The 22,247-nt window shown below is 37.8% G+C and overlaps 1 protein-coding gene across 1 annotated transcript; it reads left to right on the top strand.

Annotated features, from left to right (window-relative positions):
• Nucleotides 1-1,046: 1,046 nt before the first annotated feature.
• LOC149007293 (protein CONTINUOUS VASCULAR RING 1-like) lies at nucleotides 1,047-12,116 on the top strand. The gene is made up of 7 exons (XM_089165282.1): nucleotides 1,047-1,382; nucleotides 5,261-5,313; nucleotides 8,219-8,328; nucleotides 10,703-10,870; nucleotides 10,954-11,051; nucleotides 11,350-11,476; nucleotides 11,609-12,116. Exons 1-7 carry the CDS (start codon nucleotides 1,245-1,247, stop codon nucleotides 11,704-11,706), a joined length of 792 nt encoding a protein of 263 aa, XP_089021408.1. The 5' UTR covers nucleotides 1,047-1,244; the 3' UTR covers nucleotides 11,707-12,116.
• The last annotated feature ends 10,131 nt before the right edge of the window (nucleotides 12,117-22,247 follow it).

Genomic DNA, 22,247 nt, shown 5'->3' with positions numbered 1-22,247 from the left:
ATATGCTCAGGACCCAAGCAATATCCATGATTGATGCATCATTGTTTATTGTTTGGGGAGGACCATCATTGAGGTAAAGGGTTTAACCTAACCTAGCCCTGCCCGAAATCATGGAGACAAGGTCAAGCTCAGGGTTTCAAAAGGTCCAATCCAACTTGACCCTCCCCTTAGACAGATCAGGGTCAGGGTAGGTAAAAAAATCTGGCCCTACTTAGCCCCTTAAAAAAGACAAGATGTATATACTTTTTCCTTTTGAATTTGGACAAGGGATTTTTTTAATTTGAATCACACTATCACAAGTTGGACCTAACTGATTCCAGGTCATATTTGTCACCCACATCGATACAGGTGGAGACAAGTGTGCACAACCAATTAATTTGGGTCCCACATCTTAGAAGTGGGCCCCATACCATGTGGCCAGCTGATCTCACTCCCATGAAACCAATTGAAAACCAGCTGATCTCATAGCTATTTCTAAAGGCTTCCAGATGGCTAGGCATCATGGGATTAGAAGAGTCCGTCTCTTCTCCGACTCTAAAGAAGCGGTCTAAATGATTTTAGGGGCCCACAGATGTCCTTGGTATTCTAGGGATTTGTGGCAGAGTTAACAAAAAAAAAGGAGCTTTACAGTTTTTCCCATCGCTATCGGGAGGGGGGTGGGGGGGGGGAAGGGGGGGGGGGCGCCGGGGGGGGGGGGGGGGGGGGGGGGGGGGGGGGGGGGGTGGGGGGAATGTTTAGGAATGTGTTTTGTTTTTTAAAAAGCCCACCCCCAAAAAAAAAAAAAACCCACCTCCCGGGAGGGGTTCCCCTATGGGGGGGAAAAACCTGGACAGTGGTATGGTCAAAGATTAACATGGACCGTCGATCCTCTGGTATAAAGATAACAATCTGAAAGCTTCTTGTTCTGCTTAGTCTTCGTTTTTGACCCTCTCAATTAAACTGACGGCTGGTCTAACGGTCTGATCAATCGTGGCGGCGCCGTGTGGGTCCCAACGGAACTTTCCTAACCGTAGGAATTTGTAGAGTTGGACTGTTGAAGACAGAAATTGATCGACTTCTGTCCCTCACAGGTCTTTGGATTTATCTACTCGAAATTAGCAAAGGAAAAAAAGATCTTTCGGTTTCGAAAGGGAAGGCAAACGGAAGCGCAGAAGGAAGAAAGGAAAAACAAAAACTGCAATTTTGACAATCTGGTTAACGCTTGAAGAGGAGTTCTTGAGAAGGCAAATCGGTTGTGAGTTGTGATGGGCGATGACAAATTATTGACTGTAATGGCGAGCAGAGATAGAGAGCTTCTCATACCTGTCTCTGACTCTAATGGCGATGCTTCTTCTAAACCGTCTTCTTCATCTGCTGCCTCACCTCATCACTCCGGTAGAGAGGTCACCTTCTTTATCCTCTCGTTATATCTTTGAATTATAAAATTTTCCCTGTGATTTGCTTGCTTTGAGTGATTTCTTTCTATTCCTTCTTCATTTTTTTTCTCTTTTTAAACAAATGAAGCAACACAATTCGTGGTATTGTCGTTGTGGTGACCTTCTCTTATTTTTTCTTAGTTCTGAAAGACCGTATTACTTAATTGAATCGATTCTTCATCTTATGCAATATTTGGGTTGGTAGGGGCTTGGTCAATGACCTAGTCGTTTTGTAATCTAATTTGTAGTTGTGTGTGTGTGTGTTTGTGTTTTGTGGAGAATCGTGAAGCTTTTTGTAGGCAGAAGGGTCTCTGCTCTTTAAAGAATAATAATTCAGTAATATGGAGGACATATTTAGTTATACCTAACTTGCTAAGTGATTTCACTTGCTTTTTCTCGGGTGGGTAAAGAATTAACATTATTTAATTTTTGTTGGAAGCCGATAATTAAAAATAGTTCACTGGTTCAGCTCCAATTAAGTACTTTTTATGTTAAACAAGACTAACACCTTCAATTATATTTCTTTCGCTCTCTGCAATAATGGTTAATGATGGAAATGGTGAGAGAGATGTCGTGAATGTTGAAGTTTTACAAAGGGTTAGATGGCAAAATCATGAATTGAGCTTGAAAAATGGTGAAGATGACATAATTACATATATGTTCATGACGATGACTTGGTCCTAGGTAGGGTAGAATGGAAGAGTGTGATTCCTGTAGTTCTCAAGGTTTTTAGATAAGGCTTATTTCCGTTTTATCTAACCTAATCTAGCATGACTTCTCTTATGCGTTTATTTCCCTATCAAAGGCTTCGTTACAGGTAGTGGGAGGTGGGAAACAATTATATATAGTTTGAAATCATTTATAGGAAATGTTTATAGAGAATATTTTACTGAGTTGGATTAACAGAAGCATGTGATATCTGCATCATGAAAACATCAATTTACAACAGGAAAAGATCAGTCAAGTTTAATGTGCTCTTTGTTCTTACCTTCTCTTGGTTTTGAGTTGGTGAAGATGAACCAAGGACGAAGCTTGGACTTAACCTGTAGCTGGGTGCTGAGTTATGTAGAAGACAGGTTCAAACCTTTTTGAGAGTGGATGACTTGAGGGAAAAGAAAAACATGATAATAAGCGTTGAACTTTCCTTGATTTGCATCAACTGTTAAGTTCTTTTAAAGATCTCTTGGTTCCTTTCCTACTGTTGTCGTATTCGTCATAGTAATAGATGTTAGGTTCAACCAAGAGTTAGTGGGAGTGTTTTAGTTTAGTTGTGCTTCTATGATTAGTTTCCTTTTCTCTCTAGGTTTTGTTATTCGATTTTGACTAGGATTAAGATTGTCTATTTACTTATATTATAAATTAAGAGCTTTCTGTCCAACAATGCTTTCAAAGATTGGTTCTACTGCTGGACTGTTCTGCCTCATTCTCTCCTCTCCATTTTGGGTCTCTATCTCTTCCTCTTGGTGGTGGCTGATTATTGAAGTGCTTACAATCTTTCACCTTCCATAGGAACCAGCTAACAGCTAACCGCATACATGGTTGAGCTTCATGGCATTAGTCCTTGCTTTTCTGAAAGTACATGCTTTATTCTAAAGGCCTGCATTTTTGCTTTGTGGATGGAGACATTGTCCGCTTTTTTTTTTTTTTTTTAAATCAGTCATTGTTATATTTTGCAACATGTGCCATGTCAGAGGCGAGCTCTTTCCTTGTGTAACGGTTGCATAGTAGAACCAGTTTCATTGAACCCAAAACAACTTAAAATACACCAAGTAAAGAAACAAACAAACTAATCCCTTATTCAGTCTTATTGCCCATAGTTAGAGCCATAAAAGAAGTCTGATTAAACACCTCCACCTTTAGGATTCAACCCTAAGATCTATTCTTGATAAAACAAACCTATTTTGGTGATGAATCTGCATTACTAGTTGGGCATGGTTAATGTTAATGTCATGAAAATACGTTATTAGGATTTGTGCTAGTGCCCATCTCAATCTGTCTTGGTGATGCCAAAGTGTTCATCTCATTCCCTCATCATCCTCTCTTGTTGCGTTTCCTATCCACTGCATCCTGGTCCCTCCAAAAATGGCAAATTAAGAAAAAAACTCATACGTGTTTTGAAAGCCCACACTGCTAGTCAAACTCTGCTGATCTCCTCCTCCACATTGTTCCTTTGTAACATAGAGGATCCAGTGTTGCTTATGCTGAGAACTTGCAGCACCTCTTGCATTGCTTTCCTTTGGTTCCATTATCTAGTAGACTCCACTTCAAAGTGGAACCCTAGCTGCAGGTTGTCCATTGGAAGAAGAAATCCTTAAGATAGTGCACTCTGGGATTCCATGAGAAGTCCCTCATTTCACCCTATTTTCCTATATTAACCCTCAGTTGGGAATCCTTCTTTGTCCCTTTTGCTTTATTTATATATTTTCTCTTGTCTCTAGATTGCACCCCCTACTTTATTCTTTAGACCACTTTTGTATTTTTCTGGAATTAACTGCTTCCCACTTTGTCATATGGGTTGCTTATTGTTCTGTTTTTTGAATTATCCTAGATTTCCCTCCTGTCATCTATTTCATGGTTCTAATGCTTCTTCCAAAGTATAAGATCTCATTAACACTTGTAGGTTTTGTTCCCTTTCCTAATTTGAGTTAATTTTGTTTACAATTCGGATACTATTATTATCTACCTTGTATATCATGGAGATTGATAGATACATTTACTCCTTTCAGTTGGGGGTGGATTCTGCAGACTGCAAACAAAACTCTATAGTTTGACAGTGGGTTTTTATTGACAACTTCTATTATAAGGTGTCAAGCATGGTACAGTTGTCAAAAGGGGCCTGGCTTTGAAGTACACGGTTTGATCAAGATCAGGATTTAAGAATCAATTGATGGTTTAACTTCAGGTGGGCCCTGTTGGCAATGACCAACACGTCTTAGTGAAGAGTTTAGGGTTCAACTCTCCCTAGTGGCATATGTAATAGCCCCACCCCCAGTATATCTAAAATTACCAGTTCCCAAAAAAAAAAAAAAAAAAAGTTTTTTCCCCCGCATCACTGTGGCTATTGATTCAGGTATACTGCCTTGGATGACCCAAACTCAGTTGGGTATCCAGATAGAGGTGAGCTGGGTTAAGTGAAGGAATTTAAGTTATTTGGGGAAATAATGTTTCTTTAGTTTATTTTGTTCTATTTCTTTTACAAATTAGGGTGCAGGATACTTGGTCTGCAACTCATCTTAGTTTCCTAGTTAAAGAGTTAGTCTTGTTTTAGGAGTCTTTTATTTTTCTTTAAATATGATGTGATTTCTCATTGGTAGATACAGATTTGAGCTAATGAACTGGGTTATGGTTTGAGAGCCTGTGTATCTATTTGTGTATGTGTACTCTTCTCCCTCCTTTTCTGCTTTTGCATTCTTTTCTTCCCCTGGCAACTCTGATTCTTCCAGGCGTCCCCTCTTCTAACTGGCCCTCCACTCCTTGTGTGTTAGGTTATTTCTTTTAATTTTCCTCCTGTGTTGCCTAAAGTGATTATTATATAATGGATGGAAGTAGCAACTCCGAACACAAGGTTGTGATTCCTGTGAGTTGCAGCAACACTTTTCTTCCTCTTTTCCCCTCCTTAACTCTTTTGAACAAGCAAATTTGTGGGAATTGATTTCTGTAAAATATAATCTTGAATGTCTTCTGCATGTTTGTAGTGTATCAGAAGCTAATTTTCTGCATTAGAATTTCTGCAAACATATTTTTATTTCCATGCATATTAGTGTTCTACAGAATTCATTTGCTTTGTGATTTAGACAATTGAATATGGTGTTGACTTAAACTGTAAAATCTTTGTTATGGTACAGGCTTTCTACAAAGTGGTTCGAAGCTGGGCATCAAAAAAGTTCATGACTGGATGGTGAGTCTGTTCAAGTGTGTTTGAATTCCTGTGCACATTCTTCTTCTTTTTCTCACTTGTTTTATGTTGGATAGACTGAAAATTCATTATAGCTTAAAAATGAATTTCAGTTGAGTTCTATGCATATCTAATTTTTATTTTTATTTTACCTGTCCAGCAATGCTGTTCTCCGAGCAGTGGGGCCAATATATATTTTTTGAACCAGGATCTTATCTGGGTACCCTAGCCGGACTCTAGATTTTAAAATAGAACTATGAGAGAATACAACAGGAAGGACAATATCTGCTTTATGCTGAATCAAATAGGCAAATATTAAACCAATAAAGTAAGAAGATAGAAATCAATACTCAGCCAAAGTTCAAAACCAAGGGGGAAGTTGAACTTTACAAAACATCCACAAGATTAACCTATTGAGTTCTAATGAAAGGATCCAAGAAATATCATCCCTGATTACAATTTTGACTGAGTCTGGAAGGAAGTGAATTCTGTGAACCATGAATTTGATCAACTGTTGCCCACAAAAATCAGTAGTGCAATTTATAGAGTGCAGATCTGATGTGGGTGGTCCATAGTCAATTTTGAGCTGTGAAATTCACTTGAGGCAAAGCAGCATATGAGCCACACCTTGGCACCATGCATACATTTGAGTTGTCATTAAGATTCTGTTGCTCTGTCAATAGGCAAAGTCAATTTTGAGCTGTGAAATTCACTAGAGGCAAAGCAGCATATGAGCCACACCTCGTCACCTATGCATACATTTGAGTTGTCATTAAGAATCTGTTGCTCTGTCAATAGGCAAGGATCCTAGGTGGATTTTGATCTTTCACTTAATCATAGCTTCAGTTTTTGGATGCAAAAAAAAAGATATGAACAACAGAACATACGCAACATTTGTTTGAAGGAAAATTTATGATGTGGGTTATCATGAATTGTTCTAAAGGTTGCAATGGATAATTGGATCCTGTGGGATCCATGTGGAATAAGACCTTTGCACCACATAGTTCTGTGTCCTTACAAAAGGATATAACTCAGTATATAGCATAGAATTGATTGCAGATTCTCAATTTGCCAATTCCAATCCGATATGAGCTTTTTAATTAAATTATTTATTCTTTCCATCTTCAGTGAAGGTCCAATCTTTATTATGACATGTATCTGTAGTCTGGTCTTAACCTAAATATAGATCTCTGTATGAACCTTAAGCCCCAAATTGAACCTACATACGAGTAACAACATATAACAGCCCTTTAGTTGTTTCTGCTTCCAAGGTTTATATTTCTAAATGCAAACATCAATGAATCTGTTGTAGCTTGGGTGTTTTAATTCTCCAATGGGATGGTATGAAAAACTATTGAAATGGTATGAGTCCCATAATGAGGCAATTCAGGGTAGTTCAGCCACAGCATTGTTGTGTGTGGTGGGAAAGTCCCTTTGCTGCATGTATTCCCCCAAACTGGGCAGCTGATAATTATTGAATTCCAGGTAAGCTGGATTTGTGTAAATCCTTATATAGGTCTTGATATGCCAGGCATTAATTTTAGTAGAGGAAGACTATCTATTCTTCTGTAGTTGTGGGAATAGATTTTAGGAATCATTTTCTCTTTAATCTAGAAGGTGGCATTTTCTATTCTAAGACCCTTCGTCTACCCAGAAGCTAATAATAGGAGATGAACCATTCATTTCTAAAGAATGATCAATGGGTTCAGAATCTTAAAATCATGGAGAAATGATTGTCAAATGACTTTGGACCAATAATAATCAAACAGTGTTATTAGAATTGTCGTTTCAATCTCTTGTAAAGCTTGCATTTCCTTTCTGTAAACTTGAAGTTGCAGTGTCACTCTATGATCAGGTCACATTTGAAACTTTGGAAAGATTTATGAATCATGAGAATGTTTTCGGCAGGGCCCTGACATTTCATTCCTAGGACAAATTCACTGGATCTACAGGAACCTTTGATTCAATGGTCTAATTGTTCCAAGTCCAACGGTTAGATTGTTTGGGCCAATCAAATTGAATGGTCAGACTGTAAGAGTGTGGTCAGATGCTACCACGTACAACATTAAACAATATTAATTAAATATGTGCAATACCAAACTCAAAGAGAGACCTACTCAAAAAATCATGACCAAATTGATGGTCACTCTGGGCTTGGCTTTTGAAAATGACTCTAGCACATAATATTATTTAGTTTCGATTTTTTGCTTAGCTACTTGATCTTGTTGGGCTGCCAGATTGCCATCCACCTATCTGCAACTTTAAAGCTTCTGGTCTGCTTTTAGACCCATTTGTATTGTATATTGACGTATAAAACTCTTGGTATTTTGTGTTTTTATTTTTTTTATATATATTTTTGTGTTGTGGAGATCCAGTTTGCTTCCCGAACAGGGAAGATATTGGAACAGGTCAGCAGATAAACAGCTATCCACGATCCCTATTGAGATACTATCAAGTAGAAGCATGTTTAGCTCAACGTCTGTCATAACTTTTTGTCTATTTCTTATATGATTAGGTAGTTTTATTAATAATCTGAACTAGAGACAATATCTGTATGATCTGCTTAACTCATTGAGAATTGTGGTGCTTTGGAGATTTAAGTTGTTTATTTAGCAAAAGGAAGCCACTGTGAGCTTATTATTTTCTGTGTGATCTGCATAAATTGTTGAAAAATGCGGTCCCCTTGGGAGATTCAAGTTGTTACTTAAAAGAAGGAAGCCATGCGTCCTCTGTTCAGTGTAAATAGTTATCTAGAAAGAAAAAATGGGTTTCCAGCTCCTATTCTTAACTTGGCCCAGATGGAATTTGAATTAAGCATAATTCAAGCTATGTTCAGTTTTGTTTGTCTATTAGTGGTGTATTCTGTGCTTATTGTTTAACATGTACCTTATGCATTTGCATTTTGCAGTGTTATCCTATTCCCAATAGCAATCACTTTCTATGTTACATGGTGGTTTATCCATTTTGTGGATGGATTTTTCTCCCCGATCTATGCTCATCTTGGAATCAACATCTTCGGTATGGATACCTTTCCAATCTAGTACTTGTAAGCATCCTCCACCTCTTTTTTGTGGAGATTTTGGAGACTGGATGAATATAGTCTGAAATTTTCACTATATGGCTGGTAGATATTACTTTACATGTGAACCACCTTGTTGAGATAACATACCATCTTGCCTCTGTCCTGCCTCTTTTGAGGAGGATATGTATAAATATATACACCAGTGAAGTTTGACATGTTTTTTATTGTGAACTACAAGTTTGAAGATATATTATATTAAAATCTATTGAGAACTAAGGCTCTAATTCTGCAATTACTATAGAATAAAGTTATATTAGAATTATTGAAATATTAGGTTAATAGGATACTAGGACTCTATGATAAACTTAGTAAGTTTTTAGTATTTATGGGCTTCTTCTTCTTTTTTTTTTTTTTTTTTTTTGGGGGGGGGGGGGGTTGGGAAAACAAAATATTTGTATTCTAATTGAGGTGGAGGAGAATAACTAATCAATTAAACATGATAAAAGATTGAATAAAAAAGTATATAAAAATCATTTAGGGATTACCAAAATTAATGAACATTTCACTTTTGAACTTTGACTTAATGAAAATTAGATTACTTTGGTTATACACTTCTATAAAAGTTCCAAGTGGATTGCCATATCTCCTACAACAGAGGTGGACCAGAGAAATAACTAATTAAGTAAATATAATGGGAAGGAGAAAGAAAAAAAAAGTGTCTCGGGCATCTAGGGATTACTGAAATTAATTATTATATATTCAACTTTTAACCTAAAATTAAGGGAAGGAGATTTTGTGGTTATAAATCATCTTAAATTTAGATGTCAAATTAATGAGATCATTAATATATCTATAAAAACTTGAAACTAAAATTAAATGAGAAAGAAAGTTAGCACAATTAATATTGTTATAGAGAGTATAAGAAAGATCTTTATATGGTTTTTATTGACCTAGAAAAAGTTTATGAGAGTTCTTAGAGCATTAATTTGGCAAGTACTAGAGAAAAGAAATGTTTTGCAAGTAAATATGTGGACATAATTAAAGATAAATATGATGGTTCAATGACAAGTATAAGAACAGTGGGGGGATAAGGTAATGAATTTCCGATTATTGTTGGGCTATATCAAAGATCAACTTAAGCCCATATTTATTTGCATTTATAATGGATGATTTAATCAAAAAGACGTTCAAGATGAGGTTCCTTGGTGTATGCGTTTTTTTGATAATATTGTTTTAGTAGATAAGACACAAGTAAGGATCAATACCAAGTATGAATCATGGAGAGCAATTTTGGAATCAAAAGGCTTTAAAGTAAGTAAAACAAAGACGGATATCTGATGTGTAGCTTTGGTCATGATTGGACGGATGTGGTGAGACTTGATGAGAAGGAGATTCCACAAAGCGATTATTTTAAGTACCTTGTCTTAATCATAAATAATAAAGGTGATATAGAGGATGATGTTTCCCGAAGAATTAAAATAGGGTGGATGAAGTGGAGAGGTGCATCTAGGCTCTTGTGTGATCAACATGTTCCATTAAATCTAAAAGGAAAATTCTATAGGACTGTCATATAACCAGCAAATATATATGGTACAAATGTTTGTTGTTAAGAAGCATCATATAGATAAACTCAGTGTAGTATAAATAAAGATGCTACCAACGGGGGTTGGTCCAAGTGGTAAGCAACTTGGTCCTCTTAAGCAAGGTTCCGGTATCAAAACCTTGTGGATGCAAAAAATCCTCGCTGGGAGACTCACCCACCACAACCAGGTGTGCGACCCGGTCGAACATCGGATTAGTCAGGGCAAAGCCTTGGAACCGGGGTTGGCAACCAAAAAAAAAAAAAAGAAGATGCTAGGATGGATGAGTGGGATAACTAGGTAAGAATAAGATAAGGAATGATCATAGTAGCGTTGGACTTGGAGTAGCTCCAATAAATGATAAGTTATGAGAAAGTTGATTGAGGTTGCACGACCACATTCACAAAGGCCTTCAAATGCTCTTGTGTGGAGAAGTGATTTAATCCAGGTCGAGGGAATTAGAAGGACCAGGGGCAGACCTAACATAACCTTAAGAGAAGAAGATCCATCACTTAGGTCTTGGATGTTGTGTGGCCTCAAATAGAGTTGATTGGAAGGCAAGGATCCTTGTAGCCAACTCCATTTAGTTGGAAAAAAGCTTCTTGTTGTACACATTATTTTTAGTGTTGGGTAAGTTCCGCATCGATTTATAAAAATATGAACTGCTCTTGTTATAGTCACCATTTATATTTCATGAAAATGCTTTGAATAGTGCCCCTTCCCCGTATCCACCAACTTGCATCCAAACTAACAATGCACTTGGTTTGAAATTTTGACTTGTGTGGATCAGGTCTTGGGTTTTTAACATCAGTAATTTTCATCTTCTTGGTTGGGGTGTTCATGTCTTCTTGGCTGGGGACATCTGTACTAAGCATTGGGGAGTGGTTTATAAAACGGATGCCATTTGTCCGACACATCTACAATGCATCCAAACAAATTAGTTCTGCTATATCACCCGGTATGCTTAAGTTATTCTTTGTCATGCTCCTTTCAAGTTTAATGTTGCCGTTACTGGAGTACTTATCTTATTTGTTACTACAGATCAGAACACACAAGCCTTTAAGGAAGTTGCAATCATAAGGCATCCACGTATAGGGGAGTACGCGTTTGGGTTCATCACATCAGTTGTTGTCCTTCAGGTCTGAATGGATCTACGACATGCTTCTTGCATTAAGTTCTGCTAGGTTCTCTATGTTCTGAAAGAGAGGACCCCAAAAAAAAAAAAAAAAAAAGAGAAACAAAAAAAAGGGGAAAAAAGAGGGTTGGGGGAGGGTGAAGGGTCCTTGAATTTGTCCATGCATGTCCTATCCCCGATAAGCAATACAAACACCCAATAAAATTGTGCTTAAGCAAGCTGGCCTCTTCAAGTTATGCATTTTTTTTTATTCCTCTTTTGTTGCTGCCATTACATGCAAAACCTTCTATCGGCCAATACAGAATTATTCAGGAGACGAGGAATTGTGCTGTGTTTACGTGCCTACTAATCATCTTTACATCGGAGATATATTCCTTGTCAATTCCAAAGATGTCATCAGACCAAATTTGTCAGTTCGCGAAGGAATTGGTGAGTTCTGTGTATTCATTTTCTCCAGCAACTGTAGATTACTCCGCTATCATGATGCTAATTTCTCCATGAAACCTGTTGTGCCATTGCTCTACAAGGACCTGAACTCTTAATTTTGTGCTGTGGATACAGAAATTGTTGTTTCCGGGGGCATGTCGATGCCTCAGATCTTGTCAACTGTGGATCATTCGATGAGCCAGGTGGAAAGAAATAGATCCAGCAGAAACTGAGGATGAAGTTGAACAGAGTTAGCTTGTTTGTTTAATCCCAGTTTTGCTTTTGCTATGATAGGGCTCCCCTTTAACCTGTGAACTGGAATTTTTTTGTTCGCCGGTCAAAATGGGATTGTTGATAGCATCTGTAACATTTCTTGGAGGGATACACGATGATCCCATGTAGAATATTAGCATAGGTGGAGGTTAATGTAGGCGAAGTAATTATAGATTGTGTTCACGATTAATTTTGCTTGTATAATTTTGGCTATAATAATCTCTAAGGATTGATTTCCTCTTTCATTCCATTTGGAGCTCTGACTGAACTTGTGGCTGAGCTTTTACTATTTGGCTTCGCTTGTCGCAATTAATGGTTAGGGAAATGAAACTTAAATCATTTCTCCAGGTGAAAAAGTATAAGATCCGTAGTAAATCCTGATCCCTTTGGCTCAAGGTGTCAATTGCATACTGAAATCGTTTAACCGGTGCCCATACGCCGTTCTTCAAAATTTGGTACGATACGTATTGAAACTGAATTTTTTCAATACAACTCTGGTTTTAGGTACTTATACCGGTATGTATTGAAAACCGTATCACAAATTGGTACTGTACCAAATTAAGGAATATAAATGTAATTTAACAATTAAAACACTTTACCTTTACCCTATTCCTAATTCCTTATTTTAGTTTTTCATTTCGTCCTTCACTCCTCTTCTTAGATTTGCTTGGTTTGTCTCTGTTAATATCAAACTCTATTGATTGTTTGATCGCAATTTCATTAGGATCTTAATGAACTAATAATAAAAGTGGCATCGGTTCATTCGTACTAAAATTGTACCGCACTAGATACTGTTTAAACTGTATCGATTTAATATCGAAAAGATCGAACCATTTTGCAAATAGCAACGTTTCGTTTTTGGTATTTAAGTTGGTACCGATTGAATTCCAACCGTATGATTGACCCTTACCTTGGCCGTTGACTCGACTCCCGGAAAAATCTTGCTTGATCCATTCTCGGTATTCTCCCATAAGGGGAATTTCGAGCTTTCGGATATTTGGCAAAACACAACACACAAAATATTTCGTGGCCCCTAAATTGTATTTAAAATTTTTGTACAACTGTACATTCTATTACAAATGGTTAAATCATGGTTAGATAATTTCACAACTTTTATATATTTTCTCCGACCCCCGGGTTTGGCCTTGTCTTTTCGTCCGTTGAGCTTTGCATCTACCTCCCCGTACTATAGAAAATCCATCTATGATTTGCCCTTTTTTAATTTTTACATTTTAAGGGTTAAGTTTATTAATTTCTGAATAAGACCCTCCATTATCCGATTCCCAAATTCCTGGTTTTACCAATTCTAAATCATTATTTTCCTAAAGTTCAACCCTATAAACCAAAAGAAAAACAATCAACAACAATCCCCGCTAGGGCTTCACATTTAAGACACTGACAGAAATCCAAAACCAAAATCTAGGGTTTTCGTATTTAATAACCAAAAACACAAAGTTAGTGGGGGAGGAGTGTCTGTTTCGTGCGTACCTGTTTTTTTTTTTTTTTTTTTTTTTTTTTTTTTTTTTTTGTAACCATTTTTGCTTATTCCCAAGCCCCTTCTCTCACTAGCCACTCTTCTCTCGCGGCCCGTTCTCTCTCTCCTTCTCCCTTCTCTCTTCTCTCTCGAGTTTATTCCCGCCCTTCTCTCGCTGCACTCTTCTCTCTTCTCTCGGTTTGGCTCCTATGCGCGATGGAGATGGAATCGGAATTATTGGTTGTGGGTAATGATTTAATGTGAGTAGCATAGATTTAGAATTCATAGAACTAGGGATTTGGGAATCGGGTGGGAGGGTTTGTTTTGTAATTTAATAAACTTTAACTCCTTAAATGTAAATATAATTTAAATTAAATAAGAATAAGGGCAAATTCGTCTAGAAGTGATAATTTGTCCTTAAATTGACTTTTTTTCATGTACGGGGGGGATGCAAAATCTTAATTTTTTTGGACTAAAATGACATAGTCACCTGGGGTCCAGATCCCTCTTTTAATATCTTGTGACTTTACAATCCTGTTCTTAAAAAAATATAATTCTAAATTTCATCTTTTTTCTTCCTTCATGAGTTTGTTTTTCTTTGTCTGTTTATCTTGCTATGTTAAAAGATATAGACTAATACAAATAATGCTGTAATCATCATTACATTTAACTATTAACAGTTAATAATGGGTAAGAAGGTGACTGTCAATTTGTCATAGTTTTAGAGCATTCTTACTTTTTCTCAATTATATTTAGGATGTCTCTAGAAATTTTCTTAAAAAATAAATAAAATATTTACATGCATCTCACCACATTTTTTTTTAATTTTGTTTGTCCTTCTCAAATGAGTAAAGGAAATTTATAACTGGTAAGTTGTAACCACATGTACAAGATCAATTAATGATATATAATTTCAAATTTTATCTTTAGGTTCCATCAAAGATTGTGGGGCTATATTCGATAACCATTCTAAAAAGAAAGTGTTCTTAAAAGGAGAGCAACTAATATCCCTCACCCTGTCAAGGTTATATGAATCAGACCAAAAGGCCAGGCTTTGTGTTTTTGATTAGGTTAACAAATCAGGGACTTTTCATTCGTTAATTATCTCCTGGATTTTGTACAAGAGAAATTGAGACCAAGCTAGGGTAGCAATAGCCTCTAAATATCGTTGGATTCTATCCACCCCCATGAATTACTTGACAAATGTCTTCAAAAGATAGTGAACTTTCGGATTATAAACCCTTGTACACAATAAAATAGGATAGTGAACAGAAACCATGCATAGAATTACAAACATTGTTCAATAGAAAATGGATTTAGAGTCAAGGATCCATATATATACTCTATCCAAGAGGCAGTATGCCTTGTTTCTTGACCCATTCAGATACACCACAAAACCCAAGTTAGCTCATAAGTCTTCTCATTGAAAGTTACATGAGGTAGCAAGTAATTATAAAATGGAGAACAACCATTGGAGGGAAGTCCATCAAATGAGAAATTGGATAAAATGGATTTGCAGAGATGAAACAGTGATATTTGAGAGAGGAAAAATTCCCATAATTGCAATTCTTCCAACACCCTTTTAGTTTTGGTGATCTTGGGGCTAGCATAAACAAAAGTGCATTAGCTCCATTTTTTTGAGACATTGAGCAGTTTTGGATTTTGGTGTGTAACTGGAAGAGTGGGGATCCAAGATTTGCAGATTTACATCCATTTGATTACGTGGTTTTGAAGTTTTGCATGATGCTTCCATTTTTCTTCAAATTTGAAGCCCTAGAAGCCTGCTTTCTTTTTTGTTAAGGAAACCTTCATGGGGGGCACGATCACTAGAGATCATGGGATGCCCGTTTGCAGTGGTACTCCCAAACAGTATTTGAAGAGCAACAATACAGAAGGACTTGTCAATGCCCTTTTTTAATAGATGGCAACCACAACATTGTGTTAGACCAAGAGACTGTCAGTTTTCATTTCCAATAATTCACATAGTCAAAATGGTATGACTCGCAAGTTAGGTCCGATTCATTTTCAAGTCGGGATCAGCTCCCTGACGGATTTCCAACCACAAAACGGTGGGGCCCACAGGTAAAAAACACATTTTGGAAAGAAAAGAAAAAAGTCATATTTTTCACCAGTGAGCCCCACTTTTTTTTATTTTTGGTTGGGAAGCTATCGGGGAGCACGGGGAGATGATCCCGATTCTTCATTTTCTTCTCGATTCTTCGATCTTTTGGGTTCCGTGTCTTGGGTTTCTTGGTTTTCTCATCTGGGAGTTTTGGATTCTTCATTAACATCTACACTTTTCTTGCTTTGTCCTTGACTGCTTCTTGAAGCTCTATTTTCTCCAATAATGGTGTCTAATATTTCTTATGATCATCAATATTCCTCTGACACTTCGCCTTCTCTACTGTTCTTGAACATTTATCATTGTTGACGCAACCTAGAGGAGGGTGAATAGGTTGCAACTAGCGGATTAGCTTATTTTTTCGGTTCAACTGCAAATTCAAGATTAATTATATATGAATTAAGTGAAAGTAAATAATTGTAATCAACAACACTATAGTGGTTTGACTTTACAAGTCTATGTCTACCCCTCTCTTGGCTTAATGAGAGTATTCTACTAATGTTTCTCTTTCAATACGGTAGACAGAGAATCAAACCCTTATATTCTTTGTTCAGTAGGATAAGAGTACAATTTTTACAATCTTTGTTTCAATAGAGCAAGAGCACTCTTTACACAATCTTTGTTTACACTAGGGCAAGAGCACCTCTAATCAATTTTAATTCAACCTAGACTAGGATTCAACTAATAAGATACAAGAGATGAAAGTATAGTACTTAGCAAAGGATATGACATTTCACCCCTTGTGTGAATGTGATGCAATGAGAGTTGTATGCTCAAATGAAAATGATATGCACCACTAATGGATTATAAAAACCTTCAATCACCTCAAGCTTTGTTCCAATGAACTTGCTTAACACCTTGGAGAGGTAATAACAAGTCAATCTTTGAAAAATTTAAGAGCTTGAGAGTAGTTGGGGAGCAAATGATTAATTGGCAAGATATAAGCTCCCAAATGGGGGTGGTGGGGCTTATAAAGATGATATTCAATTGCTTAGCCCAATCTCCCAAATGGTTAGAATTAATAGTCAAATTTTAGCCCAAACGGTGCTCCTTCTGATTAAGCAGTGTGCTGTCACTTAAAAATAGTTGTTGGACCACATATACCCAAACAATTCACCGTTTGAGGTAGAAGACGTACCTTCTATGCAGTTGGCTTGCTGTCTGCTTAGACAAACTAATTTGTTTGAACCTTTGTGATTATGTATGATTCATATATAATGACAGGGTACACCGTCTGGTGCTCTATTTGCTCAGACGGCTCGTCGTTTGGGGCCAGACAGTGCATCATCTAAAGCCTAGTAGAATTGAGTGGGTTTTGGGTCCTCCACTCCTCCTAGTAAACTCTTTATCCACATATACTCTCCTAACATGTCCTAGGTCAATCTAATGACATGATGCAAATGAGTGCAATTTACAATTGTATGTGCAAACAGGTATCTTAGGCCCTAGTTTGTTTTCTTGAGTTTGAGTAGATATTCATGATGTTCTTGAGTCTTCTTGTATTCCATTCTTTAGGCTCATATTGATTTAGACTTCATGTTCATCTTGGTTTGGTATTGGCTTTAACTTGGGCTTTGCCTTGACTTAGGCTTGAACATCCAATGTTGAGCCGGATTAGGTCAACTTGCTCTTCTATTGAACTAGACACACACAACTAAATATAGCCATTATTACTTTGTGTTTGTTATCATCAAAACTAATGGTGGGTGATGTGGCAATGCTGAGATGGCATTTTCCCAATCACCTCTTGGAGATTAAGTTGACTCCTTCGAACTACCTTGTTTGGCACTCTCAGTTCATGCCATTACTCTGTTCTTCTGGTTTTCTAGGGTTTGTTAACAGCTCAAAACCGTGTCCTCCATCTTTTCTTGAGGTTGATTTTGATCACCCTCTTCCCAATCATGACTTTTTTGTTTGGAAGAAGCATGATCAACTTCTCCTTTGCTGGATCCCTTCATCTCTTACTAAATCAATTCATTCTGGTGTTGTTTGTCTTTGTTCTTCTTTGGAGCTATGGAATGCTCTTCCTAAAACCTATGCTTCAACATATCAAACTTGAATCATTTAGTTACAAATGCAGTTACATTCGATCAAGAAAGGCTCCAATTCTATGCAAGATTATCTTCTCAAAGTTAAGAAGTTGTTTAATTCATTGGCGTTGGATTATGCTCCCATCACTAATGCAGATCTTATTCTTTTGTTCTTGGTGGCCTTGGTAGTGAGTACTAGGCATTTGTCACTTCTGTTACCACTCCGAAATGCTGATTCAGTTTCGGATCTTGAGTGATCTTCTTTTTAGTGAAGAGATTCACCAAGCGAGTGCTCTGTAGGACATCAGTAACATTACTACTCAATTTGCTAATGCTTTTGTCCCCTCTATGTGAAATCCCCAAAAATCCTAAATCGATAAACGTACATCTAGGGCCCATGAACCCGGAGTACTAGTAGAAGGCAGCTTTGGACTATCCAAGTTGAGTTCGGGAGTTCGAAAAAATGAACCTATGGACTTGGGTGAATTAGAAGGAGACCCGACAACCCTAATTTATTTCAAGAGGGTAGAGAAAGTCAGCCCAGAAGGCATAAGAATGAGATTTTGGCATGCACAAAAACCAATGCTAAAGGAATCAAATGCCAAGATAAATTATACCATTGATTGGAAAGTGTTTAGAGGTTTCTACCCTCCGAAGCTCGTCGAATTCAGCCTTTATATGAAGAAGTTAGAGGGCTGGTTGATTGGGCCAGTTGCACGGTTTGACCAACCGCCACTTAAGAAAGTCTTTAATTTGGGTTCTCCTGCGGTAATTGGGTCAGGGCATCCCTTCGACATTCCATGGCTGGGGTTTAGGTCACCATTCCCTCACTCCACCATTGGTCTGAGTACTGACGCGTGTCAGGGTTAAACCTAGCCCAATGTAAGTCATATACTGAGTCATATCAATCTCGAAGTCGATACTTCCTTTTCGTGCACTAGACAATCCGTTCTAGTCTCATTACCACCCTTCTGTGTCTAGGCAGTTCGTTCCAGTATCTCCCTCCCTAGAGTCATCTATCCTATGGCACCCAACCAATCGGACTACGGACTCTTAACCCTATTAGTCATGCACATAAAATAAACGAGAAGCTCTCATGTCCTCTCACGGGTTACCTATTGGTCCTGAGCGCCCATGAGCCCAGGTTTATTATATGCAACCCTACCAATGAATGACCCCCAATAATGTGATTATGTCCTCTCGCGGATTGGATACCGGTCTTGAGCGCCCATAATCCCCATTGTTGCTTGGCATCAATACCATCGCCGATGTGGTGAGATTTGACGGGGTTTTCTAGCCAAACACATCTAGACAATACCTAAGTATGTCATCCAATAATCATGGAAAGCGTCAAGGGACAACATTGGAAAGCATCCCATACCGTCTCCACTGATGTCCCAAGATAGAAATGCCGAGAGGGCATTCCCCATTCCATAATTATAACTTAGGCAAACACATCACAAGATGATTGTTTAAAATATCATATCAAGGTCCAATCACAATAGCATCATTCACAATCATGCAAGTATGCAAGTTAACATTATGAAATACATTCTGAAATTACGAAGTATGGCAAATATGAATAAGTCCTATAACAGTAACTAACACATGCATACAAGTTCTATCAAAATAGTGAATGTAAGCAAGCCAATTGTGAGTGAATGTACTCACCTTCTATTCAATTCTTAAACTCCAAAGAAAGAAATTAGAGGGTAAGTCCAAAATCACCAAAGAAAGCCTAAACAAACAAGTATTGAACATAAGGAACAAACCCTAATGATTGGAGACGAAACGTAGACAAAACAGGGAAAGTTGTTGTCACATACACCTTCTTTGGTTGCTTGGGGTGACCAAGCTTGTTGTGTACAGACAATAAACTCCATTTTGATCAGAGCTCCTTGTTTGGGTTTCAATCACTCTGAAATTAATAAAAAAAAATTCTAAAATAATATATAGAGAGTATCTATCATGATCTAAGTATCAAACATGGTCATCGGAAAGAAGATCTAACAATTCACATAATAGGATCAATCCGCGGATTCTCATGGATAGACTAGAGTGAATGGGAATCCACTCTAGGAATAAGAAAACAATATATCATGATCATAGAATATCCTAGGATAGATCTAGAATAGATTAGAAGTCCAATCATTCAAGTAAGAAAAGGTCATGAAGATCATGCTAGGTTAAACATCGAAATCATACCGTGTTACTCACGGACGGAGTAGAGTCAATGGGGATTCACTCTAAGACTATGAGGATGAAGAAATAGATCATTACAATAGCATAAGACCTTCCTCACAATCACAACATTGAGTTGAAACAGTAGAGGGAAAAGATCTAGAGTGAATGAGATCGATTATTAACCTTGTAGAAGAAGATTCGAGAGAGGAATCTCTCACGGATGCTTGGGGATCTTCCTTGGGTTTGAAGAGAGAGCTCTAGGGTTCTTCTCACGTTATCCAATAGCTTAGAGTCAAAGTGGTATGAATTAGATTGAAGTTTGTATATATAGGGCTCTGAAAACCTAAATTTCCAAAAATACCCAATTATGTCCTGAAGGAAGCCTTGGTTGCTTGGCTTGGTCACTTGGGGTGACCAAGGCAATCGACCAAGCAATGCCATAAGGTCAAGAACAGGCTTTTGGTCTTTGAAAGCCTCAAGCTTCACTTGGGTCCTTCACCAACTTAAGAAATGGTCTTACTTGACTTTATAGGACCTTCCAAAGGTGTCAGCATTACACTCGAAGTCCGTCTCCCAAGTCCATCATCATTCAATTTACATCTCCTTCCAAAGTCAGTCAGCGTTTCCATACTAGGATCATCATCATCAACCTCCATTGGTTCTAGGTTAGATCCAATGGGTTTCAAAGGGATGGCCCACAATTGTCTTCTACCTTGACTTCGGGTTTTCGGACCTACAATATAGATTCCCGGGTTAGGGTTTGTGAGAGATTTCACAATGTCGATGCTCAATATTCTACTCATGTTTGCAAGTTGCAACGCTTTTTATATGGGTTTAAACAAGCTCCACGAGCATGTTTTCAATGCTTGGGTTCTAATCTTATGAGACATGGATTTGTGGGGTCCAAGATTGATTCGTCTCTCTTTTATCATTTGCACTCTTTAGAGGCTTTATATGTTTTGGTGTATGTCGATGATATATTGATTAATGGTCTATCTTCCATGGCTGTCACTTCTCTACTTGCTTCATTATCTAGTGAATTTGCTCTTAAAGACCTTGGTCTAGCACAATTCTTTCTTGGCATTGAGTTAATTCCCATGGCTTATGGGGTTCTATGTCTCACAACGATATGTTAGTGGTCTTTTAGAACAGGCTAGTATGGCAGATGCAAAGCCCATTAATTTAACACCATTGGTGACATCATTACATTTATTCAAGGATGGTGGTACACCTATATCTGATCCGTCCTTATATAGAAGTCTGATTGGGCCGTCCAATATGTTACTTACACTCATTGGTGACTTGTCCTATGCCATGAACAAACTTTGTTGTTATATGGCTGCACCCACTGATGAACATTGGATGGCTTTGCAAGGTTGCTTCGTTATCTTAAGGGTACTCTATTGTATGGTTTGCACATCACTCCCTTTACCTCAACTTGCACCGACTTAAAGGGAATTGTTTGGGATTTCTCCATCCTTAGGGGGTCTGGTGAGAATTCTGCAATGGGTTCCTCGACCTGAGGTGGGGAGCGGGTTTCGTTGGGTTGTGGTGGGTTGGGCATAGTGGGAGTTAGAGATGGTATTAAAATGGGACAGAATTGGGTTTTTGGGCTGGTGATGTGCTGGGGTGGTTGACGCTAAAGAGAGGATTCCTCAATTGACATGTATATCATATCACTATAAATTTCACGGTATGACAAGGTTGGGTTCTACCAAAAATTAAAAAAATAAAAACAAGTTTGGGTTGGCCAAATAAGGCTCATGGCCTTCGAACTATAAACTTGTTTTTTATTATCGTGACATGTTTTATTTCTTCTTAATCATAAAAAAGGTGGGTGATGTTAGGGTTGAGATAGTCTGCGGCGCTCATTTCAGCAGCCATCCAGCAGCTGATACTGAATGAGCGCCACGTGGACCATTGAAAATCTTAACCGTCAACTGTTTAAGCATTCATATTACGTTTTTAAACCGGTCTAATAAACCATCTCACCGATCCAACCTGAAACGACACACTTGCGAGGAGAAAACCCACGTCTCCACCCTCTTCCCTCGCCGGCCAAGATCATTATCGATGCATCCAGTTACCGGCAACTAATTCTAAATGGAAAACAAGATGACTTTGGGAGGATCCAACAAACAGAGTAAACTACGTTTCGTCTTCTTGTTTTACATCTTTTAAGGTCGATGACCCATATCTTGATGAATTATTAATGGGTAGCACCTTCTCCAATGATTCCTAAAACAAATCGGTGCAGACCATTGAATGACTTTCACAACTGATAGCACCTTCTTTCCAGAAATGCTCACTAGGGCTGCTTCAGATCCTACACTTGCTTGATAGACAAATTTATTTTGATTTTGTTAACCTAGGATTGCAAATCGATCACAAGACAGTTCAAATTGATAATAAAGCTACAGTAGAAGAGTTACATTTAAGAGATACAAAAAGAAATGGAGAAAGGGGAAAACAAAAGCAACAACAGAGAAACCAATAAAGAGGATAGAGAAGGAAAGTAGATAGTAGTTATAGGGAAAAACCCAAGAAGAGCTTGAACTCCAGTACTCTGTAACTAGTCAACATCTTCAACAGAATTTTCATCTCCAACTGAGTTCTTTCTTCTTCAAGAGGAGGAACCCGACTGTCGCTAACCAATTCACGACGGAGACGAAGGACAGATGCAGGGGAAAC

Source organism: Hakea prostrata, chromosome 8 (genome assembly GCF_041222555.1).
Source record: "Hakea prostrata isolate BN-2017 chromosome 8, UWA_Hpros_2, whole genome shotgun sequence".
Lineage (NCBI taxonomy): Eukaryota > Viridiplantae > Streptophyta > Magnoliopsida > Proteales > Proteaceae > Hakea > Hakea prostrata.
This window is presented reverse-complemented; position numbering and strand designations above follow the sequence as displayed.

What these genes read in the sequence shown, in the direction of transcription:
- LOC149007293 (XM_089165282.1), top strand. Translation starts at nt 1,245, where the DNA reads ATGGGCGATGACAAATTATTGACTGTAATGGCGAGCAGAGATAGAGAG. An exon ending in AAAAAGTTCATGACTGGATG is followed by an intron (nt 5,314 to 8,218) that starts GTGAGTCTGTTC and finishes TGCATTTTGCAG; the next exon opens with TGTTATCCTATTCCCAATAG. An exon ending in TAGTTCTGCTATATCACCCG is followed by an intron (nt 10,871 to 10,953) that starts GTATGCTTAAGT and finishes TTGTTACTACAG; the next exon opens with ATCAGAACACACAAGCCTTT.